Source organism: Catharus ustulatus, chromosome 35 (genome assembly GCF_009819885.2).
Source record: "Catharus ustulatus isolate bCatUst1 chromosome 35, bCatUst1.pri.v2, whole genome shotgun sequence".
Lineage (NCBI taxonomy): Eukaryota > Metazoa > Chordata > Aves > Passeriformes > Turdidae > Catharus > Catharus ustulatus.
Window position 1 is genome coordinate 1515941 of NC_046255.1, and position 10960 is coordinate 1526900.

Genomic DNA, 10960 nt, shown 5'->3' on the forward strand with positions numbered 1-10960 from the left:
CATAAAGGGACCCCCAAAAGGGGAGGGGGGGGAGGGGCAGGAGAGGGACCCCGGAGAGGAGGCAGCGGTGGGGGAGGGGAAATTTGGGGGATTTGGGGGGAATTTGGGGTTTTTTTAGGGGATTTTGGGGGGATTTGGGGGGAAATTGGGGAGATTTTGGGGGGATTTTGGGTAAATTTGGGGTTTTTTTAAGGGGTTTTGGGGGAAATTGGGGAGATTTTGGGGAAATTTGGGGGGATTTGGGTAAAATTGGGGAGATTTTGGGGAAATTTGGGGGGATTTTGGGTGAACTTGGGGGTTTTTAGAAGATTTTGGGGAAAATTAAGGGAATTTAGGGGGGATTTTGAGATGAGTTTTGGGAAATTTGGGGAGGTTTGGGGAATTTTGGGGGGTTTTGGGGTTTTTTGAGGGAGGTTTGGGGGGATTTTGGGGATTTTTGGGATTTTGGGGAGGGTTTTGGGGGGGATTTTTGAGATTTTTTGGGGCAATTTTGAGTGTTTGGAGGGGTTTTTGGGGGGATTTTGGGGATTTTTTGGGAGGGTTTTGGGGTTTTTTGGGGGGATTTTGGGGATTTTTTGGGGGAGATTTTGGGTTTTTGGGGGGATTTTGGGGATTTTTTGGGGGGGATTTTTGGGTTTTTGGGGATTTTTTGGGGGGGATTTTGGGTTTTGGGGGGTTCTGGAGCCCCCCCTGACCCCCCCTCCCCAGGACCCCCCGAAATTTGGCGCCATGGCGGAGCCCGAGGAGGAGATCGAGTGAGTGACCCCCAAAATGTCCCCAAATTTATCTGGGACCCCCAAAAACCTCCCCAAAATATCCCTGGGACCCCCAAAAAACTCCCCAAATTTATCTGGGACCCCCCAAAACCTCCCCAAAATATCCCTGAGACCCCTAAAAATACCCCTGGGACCACCCAAAAACTCCCCAAATTTATCTGGGACCCCCAAAAATCTCCCCAAATTATCCCTGGGACCCCCCAAAAAACTCCCCAAATTTATCTGGGACCCCCAAAAACCTCCCCAAATTATCCCTGGGACCCCCAAAACCTCCACAAATTTATCTGGGACCCCCAAAAACTCCCCAAATTTATCTGGGACCCCCCAAAATATCCCCAAAATATTCCTGGGACCCCCCAAAAACCTCCCCAAATTTTTCTGGGACCCCCCAAAATATCACTGAGACCACCCAAAATGTCCCCAAATTTATCTGGGACCCCCAAAAATCTCCCCAAAATATCCCTGGGACCCCCCAAATTCCCCTGGGACCCCCCAAAATTTCGTTGCCCCCCCCTCACTTTGTGTTTTCCCCCCCCCCAGGGAGCAGCAGGAGGGTGAGTGACCCCGAGTGACCCCAATTAACCCCCAATTAACACTAATTAACACTAATTAACACTAATTAACACTAATTAACACTAATTAACACTAATTAACACTAATTAACCTGCCTGGGGGCTTCAGGCCCTGCCCTGAGCCCAAATCCCCTCAATTAACCCCAAAGCTGTTAATTAACCTGGCATTAATTAACATGATGAGAAGAGAAAAATGCAATTAAATTAATTTATAATTAAATCTTATTTATTTATTATGAAATTAAAAAGGGTTTGGGGGTGCTGGTTGTGATAATTAGCTCATTAACATATTCCCAATTAATAAAGGCAGTTAATTACCATAATTACCTCATTAACACCTCACTAATTAAACATTTTCCCCCTCAGAGGAAGCAGCAGAGGAGGAAGAGGAGGAGGAGGAAGGTGAGGAAGGAAAAAAATCCCAAAATTTGGGGAAATCCCAAAAAAAAATCCCAAAATTTGGGGAAAAATCCCCCAAAAAAATCCCAAAATTTGGGGAAATTCCCCCAAAAAATCCCAAAATTTGGGGAAATCCCAAAAAAAATCCCAAAATTTTGGGGAAATCCCCCAAAAAAATCCCAAAATTTGGGGAAAAATCCCCAAAAAAATCCCAAAATTTGGGGAAAAATCCCAAAAAAAATCCCAAAATTTTGGGAAATCCCAAAAAATTCCCAAATTCTCCCCCACAGCCTCGGAGCCTCCCAAACCTCCTGAGGAGCCAGGTACAAAAAACCCCAAAATTATCCCTGAATCCCCCCAAAAAAACCCAAAAATTTCCTCCAAAACCCAAAAATTCCCCTGAATCCCCCCAAAAAATCCCAAAATTTCCCCTGAATCCCCAAAAAAATCCCAAAATTTCCCCTGAATCCCCAAAAAAATCCCAAAATTTCCCTTGAATCCCCCAAAAAATCCCCAAATTTTCCCCAAACCCCCAAATCCTCACCCCAAAATCCCCTCCTGACCCCAAAATTTCCCCCTTAACCCCAAATTTCCCCCCAAATTCCTCCCCAACCCAAAATTCTCCTTCCAAAAATCCCAAAAAATCCCAAAAAAATCCCCTAAAACCACAAAATCCCAAATTTTCCCCCAAAACCCCAAACCCCTCTGACCCCAAATTCTTTCCCCAGGAGAGGAGCGGCCCCGACCCCGGTGAGGATTTGGGATTTTTGGGGGGAATTTGGGATTTTGGGGTGAATTTGGGGTTTTTTGGGGAAGAATTTGGGATTTTTAGGGGGATTATTTTGATTTTTGGGGAAATTTTGGGGGGGTTTTGGGGGGAATTTGGGATTTTTGGGGAAGAATTTGGGATTTTTAGGGGGATTTTTTTGATTTTTGGGGGGAATTTGGGATTTTTTGGGGAAGAATTTAGGATTTTTAGGGGGAATTTTTTGATTTTTGGGGGTGTTTTTGGGGGGAATTTGGGATTTTTTGGGGAAGAATTTGGGATTTTTAGGGGGAATTTTTTTATTTTTGGGGGGAATTTGGGATTTTTTGGGGAAGAATTTGGGATTTTTAGGGGGATTTTTTTTTATTTTTGGGGAGGATTTGGGGGGAATTTGGGGTTTTTTGGGGGGTTTGGGCGTTTTGGGATCCCTCACTCCCACAGGGAGGATTTGGGATTTTTGGGGTTTTTTTGGGGAGTGATTTTGGGATTTTTGGGGTTTTTTTGGGGGTGATTTTGGGATTTTTTGGGGAGTGATTTTGGGATTTTTTGGGATTTTTTGGGGGGTGATTTTGGGATTTTGGGGATTTTTTGGGTCGGTTTTGGGGGCCAGGGATGATTTGGAATTTTTGGGATTTTTTTTTGTTTGTTTTTTTGGGTTCCCTCTCCCCACCCAGGGATTTTTGGGGTTTTTTTGGGGTGATTTTGGGATTTTTTTGGCTCCCTGACCCCTCCCCTCCCCCACAGGCACATGGTGTCCCAGCTGGCCCCGCCCAAAATCCCCGAGGGGGAGCGCGTGGACTTCGATGTGAGCGCGGAAATTCGGGAAATTCGGGAAATTTGGGGGAATTTATGGAAAATTTTGGGGTTTTGGGGAAAATTTGGGGGAAAATTTGGGATTTTTGGGGCAGAATTTGGGGATTTTGGGGGGGAATTTGAGGAAAATTTGGGGTTATGGGGGGGAAATTGAGCAGAAATTTGGGATTTTTTTGTTATTTTGGGGACAAATTTTGGGTTTTAGGGGGGATTTGAGGAGATTTGGGGTTTTAAGGGATTTCTTGAGGGATTTTTGGGGGGTTTTGGGTGGGAATTTGGGGTTTGGGGAGGGATTTTTTGTTGGTTTTTTCTGGGATTCTTGGTGTTATTTTGGATTTTTTGGGGATTTTTCTGGGGATTTTTTTTGGGATTTTTGAGTTTTTTCGAGCCAGAATTTTTCTGTGATTATTCATTTAGGATTTTTGGGTTGAATTTCAGTGATTTTGGTTTTTTTTTTGGGCAGGACATCCACAGGAAGAGGATGGAGAAGATTTTGGGGTGGTTTTTATGGGATTTTTGTGGGATTTTTGGTTTTTTTCCTGGGAATTTCCGTTTTTTTTGAACCAGGATTATTCTGTGTGTGTTAATTTATAATTTTTGGGTTAAATTTCAGTGATTTTGGGTTTTTTTTGGGCAGGACATCCACAGGAAGAGGATGGAGAAGAGTTTGGGGTGGTTTTTATGGGAATTTTGGGTTTTTTTTCTGGGAATTTCGGGTTTTTTGAACCAGGATTTTTCTGTGATTATTAATTTATAATTTTTGGGTTGAATTTCAGTGATTTTGGGTTTTTTTTTGGGCAGGACATCCACAGGAAGAGGATGGAGAAGGGAGGAGATTTTGGGATGGTTTTTATGGGAATTTTGGGATTTTTTCTGAGATTTTTGGGGTTTTTTTCTGGGAATTTCGGGGTTTTTTGAACCAGGATTTTTTTGTGATTATTAATTTATAATTTTTGGGTTAAATTTCAGTGATTTTGTTTTTTTTTGGGCAGGACATCCACAGGAAGAGGATGGAGAAGGACCTGCTGGAGCTGCAGACCCTGATCGACGCGCACTTCGAGCAGCGGCGCCGCGAGGAGGAGGAGCTGCAGGGGCTGATGGAGAGAATTGTGGGGAATTTGGGGGGAAATCTGGGATTTTGGGGAAATTTGGGGGAAAATTCAGGGATTTTGGGGGATTTTTGGGGGTTTTGGGGATTTTTTGGGGGTTTTTTAAATGGATTTTTGGGTTTTTTGTGGGATTTTTTGTGGTTTTTTGGGGTGATTTCGGGGGAAATTTGGGAGATTATTTGAGGTTTTTTTGTTGGTTTTTTCTGTTTTTTGTAGGATTTTTTGGGATTCAGGTTTTTTTGGGTTGGATTTTGGGTTTTTTGGGGGAGATTTGGAGGTTTTGAGGAAATTTGTATTTTTGTTGTTTCTCTGCGATTTTTTTTGTGTTTTTTTCTGGGATTTTTGGGTTTTTTTGAGCTGGGATTTCCCCCTGGTTGTGCATTGAGGATTTCTGGGTTGGATTTGGGTTTTTTGGGTTTTTTTTTGAGCCCTCCCCACCCCCAGGAGCGGCGCCGGGCCGAGAGGAACGAGCAGCTCCGCACCAGGAACGAGAAGGAGAGGGAGAGGCAGGCCAGGCTGGCGGTGAGGGGCCAAAAAAAACCAAAAATGTACCCCAAAAAATCTAAAATTCACCCCAAAAATCCAAAATGCACCCAAAAATCCAAAATCCACCCCAAAAAACCCAAAATGTACCCCAAAAACCCCAAAATCCACCCCAAAAACCTGCCTGGGACAACCCAAAAACCCCAAATCCACCCCAAAAACCCCAAAATCCACCCCAAAAACCCCAAAATCCACCCCAAAAACCTGCCTGGGACAACCCAAAAACCCCAAATCCACCCCAAAAACCTACAAAATCCACCCCAAAAACTGCTCTAAAACCCCAAAAATCTGCCTGGGAAACACCAAAACACCACCCCAAACCCTTCTCCATCCTCTTCCTGTGGATGTCCTGCCCAAAAAAAAACCCAAAATCCCAGAAATTCAACCCAAATTATAAATTAGTAATCACAGAAAAATCCTGGTTCAAAAAAACCCGAAATTCCCAGAAAAAACCCCAAAAATCTCAGAAAAAATCCCAAAATTCCCAGAAAAACCACCCCAGAATCTTCTCCATGCTCTTCCTGTGGATGTCCTGCCCAAAAAAACCCCAAAATCACAGAAATTCAACCCAAAAATTATAAATGAATAATCACAGAAAAATCCCAGCTCGAAAAATCCCAAAAAAATCCCCCAAAAGTCCAAAACATCACCAAAAATCCCAGGGAAAAAAACCCAAAATCCACCCAAAAAACCCCAAAATCCACCCCAAAAACCTGCCTGGGACACCCCAAAAACTCCAAATCCACCCCAAAAATCCAAAATGCATCCAAAAAACCCCAAAATCCACCCCAAAAAACCCAAAATGCACCTCTAAAACCCCAAAAACCTGCCTGGGACAACCCAAAAACCCCAAATCCACCCCGAAAACCCACAAAATCCACCCCAAAAAACCCCAAAATCCACCCCAAAAACTGCTCTAAAACCCCAAAAATCTGGCTGGGAAACACCAAAACCGCCCAGATTCACCCCAAATCCCCCCTGAGACCCCAAATTTCCCCCAAATTCTCCCCAAATCCCCGCCCAGGAGGAGAAGCTGCGCAAGGAGGAGGAGGAGGCCAAGAAGAGAGCGGAGGACGACGCCAAGAAGAAAAAAGTTCTGTCAGCAATGCCCCACTTTGGGGGGTACCTGGCCAAGGTGGGACCCCAAAAAACCCAAAAATGTGCATTGGGACCCCCAAAAACCCCAAATCCATCCCAAAACCTGCACTGGGACCCCCAAAAACCCCAAATCCACCCCAAAACCTGCACTGGGACCCCCAAAAACCCCAAATCCACCCCAAAACCTGCCCTGGGACCCCCAAAATCTGTACTGGGACCCCCAAAAACCCCAAAATCCACCCCAAAATCTGCACTGGGACCCCCAAAAACCCCAAATCCACCCCAAAATGTGCACTGGGAACCCCCAAAAACCCCAAAATCCATCCCAAAATCTGCACTGGGACCCCCAAAAACCCCAAATCCACCCCAAAATCTGCACTGGGAACCCCAAAACCCCAAATCCACCCCAAAATCTGCACTGGGAACCCCAAAACCCCAAATCCACCCCAAAATCTGCACTGGGAACCTAAAACTCCCAAAGTTCTGTCAGCCATGCCCCACTTTGGGGGGGTACCTGGCCAAGGTGGGACCTCAAAAAACCCAAAAATCTGCATTGGGACCCCCAAAAATCCCAAAATCCACCCCAAAACCTGCCCTGGGACCCCCAAAATCTGCACTGGGACCCCCAAAAAACCCCAAATCCACCCCAAAACCTGCACTGGGAACCCCAAAAACATCAAAATCTGCACTGGGATCCCCAAATTCCCCCGAACTGAGCCCCAAAACTTCTCTGGATCCCCCAAATCCTCCTGAATTCTCCACAAATCCCCCCCAAGTTCACCCTGAATTCCCTGCAGATCCTCTCTGAGATCCCCAAATCCCCCCAAATCCCCCCCAAATTCACCCCAAATTCACCCCAAATCCCCCCAAATGCCCCCTAAATTCCCCCCAAATGCCCCCTAAATTCACCCCAAATCCCCCCAAATCCCCCCAAATCCCCCCAAATCCCCCCAGGCCGAGCAGCGCCGGGGCCGGCGCCAGACCGGCCGGGAGATGAAGCTGCGGATCCTGGCAGAGAGGAAACGGCCCCTGGAGATCGAGAATCTGAGGGAGGACGAGCTCAGGTGGGGCTCAAAAACACCAAAAATACCCCAAAAACATCCCCTAAAAATCCCTGATCCCAGAGACCCCAAAAAACCCAAAATCCACCCTAAAATCCACCCTAAAATCGACCCCAAACGGCCCCTGGAGATTGAGAATCTGAGGGAGGACGAGCTCAGGTGGGGCCCAAAAATTTCCTAAAAACAAATACCCTAAAAGTAAATATCCTAAAAATAAATATCCTAAAAATAAATATCCTAAAAATATTCTAAAAATAAATATCCTAACAATAAATATCCTAAAAACATCCTAAAACCAAATATCCTAAAAAAATCCTAAAAATAAATATCCTAAAAATAAATATCCTAAAAATAAATATCCTAAAAATAAATATCCTAAAAACATCCTAAAAATAAATATTCTAAAAACATCCTAACAATAAATATCCAAACAATAAATATCCTAAAAATAAATATCCTAAAAATATTCTAAAAATAAATATCCTAACAATAAATATCCTAAAAACATCCTAAAACCAAATATCCTAAAAAAATCCTAAAAATAAATATCCTAAAAATAAATATCCTAAAAATAAATATCCTAAAACTAAATATCCTAAAAACATCCTAAAAATAAATATTCTAAAAACATCCTAAAAATAAATATCCAAACAATAAATATCCTAAAAATAAATATCCTAAAAACATTCTAAAAATAAATATCCTAAAAATAAATATCCTAAAAACATCCTAAAAACAAATATCCTAAAAACATCCTAAAAACAAATATCCTAAAAACATCCTAAAAACAAATATTCTAAAAAATCTTAAAAATAAATATCCTAAAAATATTCTAACAATAAATATCCTAAAAATAAATATCCTAAAAATAAATATCTTAAAAACATCCTAAAAAGAAACATCCTAAAAATAAATATCCTAAAAACATCCTAAAAATAAATATTCTAAAAACATCCTAACAATAAATATCCAAACAATAAATATCCTAAAAATAAATATCCTAAAAATATTCTAAAAATAAATATCCTAACAATAAATATCCTAAAAACATCCTAAAACCAAATATCCTTAAAAAATCCTAAAAATAAATATCCTAAAAATAAATACCCTAAAAATAAATATCCTAAAAATATCCTAAAAATAAATATTCTAAAAACATCCTAAAAATAAATATCCTAACAATAAATATCCTAAAAATAAATATCCTAAAAATATTCTAAAAATAAATATCCTAAAAATATTCTAAAAATAAATATCCTAACAATAAATATCCTAAAAATAAATATCCTAAAAATATTCTAAAAATAAATATCCTAAAAATATTCTAAAAATAAATATCCTAACAATAAATATCCTTAAAACATCCTTAAAAAAAATATCCTAAAAACATCCTAAAAATAAAACATCCCTGGTCCCAAAACAGCCCCAGGACCCCAAAACCTGCCTGAAAAACCCCCTGGGAACCCAAAAACCCCCAAATCCCTTTTGGACCCCCCAAAAATCCCCCAAATCCTTTTGGGACCCCCCAAAAATCCCCCTGAGATCCCTTTTGGGACCCCCCCAAAATCCCCCAAATCCTTTTGGCCCCCCAGGGCCAAGGCCCAGGAGCTCCACGCCTGGATCCAGCAGCTCGAGTCCGAGAAGTTCGACCTGATGGAGAAACTGCGGCGGCAGCGCTACGAGGTGGGGGCTAAAACCACCCAAAATCAGACAAAAATCAGCACAAAATTCACCCCAAAACAGCCCAAAAATCACCTCAATATCACCCCAAAATCAGCCCCAAACTCAGCCCAAAATCAGCCAAAATCTGCCAAAAATCAACACAAAAATCAGCACAAAAATCACCTCAAACTCAGCCCCAAATCAGCCAAAATCAACCTAAAAAATACAAAATTAGCCCAAAATCTGCCAAAATCAGCCCAGAAATCAACACAAAAATCACCCCAAAATCAGCCCAAAAATCTGCCAAAAATCAGCACAAAAATCAACACAAAAATCACCTCAAACCCAGCCCAAAATCATCCTAAAAATCACCCCAAAATCAGCCCAGAAATCATCCCCAAAATCAGCCCAAAACCGCCCGAAATCTGCCAAAATCAGCCCCAAAAATCAGCACAAAAATCACCTCAAACTCAGCCCAAAATCAGTCCCAAAAATCATCCCCAAAATCTGCCAAAATCAGCCCAAAAATCAACACAAAAATCAGCCAAAAATCAGCACAAAAATCAACACAAATCAGCCCAAAAATCACCTCAATATCACCCCAAAATCAGCCCAGAAATCAACCCCAAACCACCCAAAATCTGCCAAGATCAGCCCAAACTGAGCCCAAAAATCAGCTCAAAAATCATCCCCAAAATCAGCACAAAAATCAGCCAAAAACAGCCCAGAAATCAACACAAAAATCTGCCAAAAATCAGCCAAAAATCAGCACAAAAATCACCTCAAACTCAGCCCCAAATCAGCCCAAAATCAGCCCAAAATCAGCCTAAAAACCACAAAATTAGCCCAAAAATCTGCCCAGAAATTAGCCCAAAATCTGCCAAAATCAGCCCAGAAATCAACACAAAAATCACCTCAACCTCAGCCCAAAAACCACCCAAAATCTGCCAAGATCAGCTCAAAAATCAGCCCAGAAATCAGCCAAAATCAGCCCAAAATCAGCCCAGAAATCAGCCAAAATCAGCCCAGAAATCAGCCAAAATCAGCCCAAAATCAGTCCAAAGTCAGCCCAAAAATCAGCCCAGAAAACCCAAAATCACCCCAAATTCAGCCCAAATTCACTCCAAAATCAGCCCAAAAACCACCCAAAATCTGCCAAGATCAGCCCAAAAATCAGCCCAGAAGAAGTTAAAATCAGCCCCAAAATCAGCAAAAATCGCCCCAAAAATCCCCCAAAAATCCCCCAAAAAATCACCCCAAAAACCCCAAATCCCCCTGACCCCGAACTGGGACCCCAGACCCCAAATTTGGGGTTTTTGGGACCCCCCAGCCCCATTTTGGGGGATCCCCAAATTTCGGGGACCCCCCCAGAGCTGACCCAGCCCCTCCCCCCCCCAGATCAACGTCCTGTACAACCGGATCAGCCACGCCCAGAAATTGTAAATTTGGGGAATTTTGGGATTTTTGGGGGGGAATTGGGGATTTTTGGGGGGGAATTGGGATTTTTTGGGGGATTTGGGGATTTTTGGGGTTCCAATTTGGGTTTTTTGGGGGGGTTTTGGGGGAATTTTGGTTTTTTCGTGGGGATTTGGGGTTTCTTGGGGGAGAATTTTTGGGTTTTGGGGGGGATTTTGATTTTTTTTTTTGGGTGGATTTTGGGTGGATTTTGGGTTTTTTGTGGAATTTTGGGTTTTTTTGGGGGTGTCCAGAAGATCCTGAGCCCCCCCCGCCCCTCCCCCACAGCAAGAAGGTCACCAAGGGCCGCGTGGGCGGGCGCTGGAAGTGACCCCGCCCCTCTGACGTCACCGAATAAAATTATTGCATCATCCGACTCAGTGCCACGTCACTTCCGCTCTGTCGTACCACATTTCCCATCATTCTTAGGGCGCCACGCGTCATTTCCGCCTCTCTGCCACATTTCACATCATTCCTAGCGTGCCATACGTCGCTTCCGCTTATCTGGACCACATTTCCCATCATTCCTAGAGCGCCACACGTCACTTCCGCTTCTCTAAGCCACGTCTCCAATCATTCCTAGCGCGCTACACGTCACTTCCGCTCTGCCGCCGCCACATTTCCCATCGCCCCGCGCGCCGCGTTCCCGCCGTTACCATGGCGACCACGCCCCCGCGCTTCCGGCCCCGCCCCCCCCTCTGCGGCG

At 43.3% G+C, this 10960-nt stretch overlaps 1 protein-coding gene across 1 annotated transcript; it reads left to right on the forward strand.

Annotated features, from left to right (window-relative positions):
- The first annotated feature begins 729 nt into the window (after positions 1 to 729).
- Positions 730 to 10630, forward strand: TNNT1 (troponin T1, slow skeletal type). The gene is made up of 12 exons (XM_033084041.1): positions 730 to 755; positions 1737 to 1750; positions 2038 to 2070; positions 2476 to 2497; positions 3258 to 3318; positions 4319 to 4435; positions 4880 to 4957; positions 6003 to 6113; positions 7031 to 7140; positions 8730 to 8820; positions 10198 to 10238; positions 10543 to 10630. The coding sequence occupies exons 1-12, from the start codon at positions 730 to 732 to the stop codon at positions 10583 to 10585; spliced, it is 747 nt and encodes a 248-aa protein (XP_032939932.1). The 3' UTR covers positions 10586 to 10630.
- Positions 10631 to 10960: the final 330 nt, after the last annotated feature.

What these genes read in the sequence shown, in the direction of transcription:
- TNNT1 (XM_033084041.1), top strand. Translation starts at nt 730, where the DNA reads ATGGCGGAGCCCGAGGAGGAGATCGA. An exon ending in CAAACCTCCTGAGGAGCCAG is followed by an intron (nt 2,071 to 2,475) that starts GTACAAAAAACC and finishes TTCTTTCCCCAG; the next exon opens with GAGAGGAGCGGCCCCGACCC. An exon ending in TTGGGGGGTACCTGGCCAAG is followed by an intron (nt 6,114 to 7,030) that starts GTGGGACCCCAA and finishes AAATCCCCCCAG; the next exon opens with GCCGAGCAGCGCCGGGGCCG.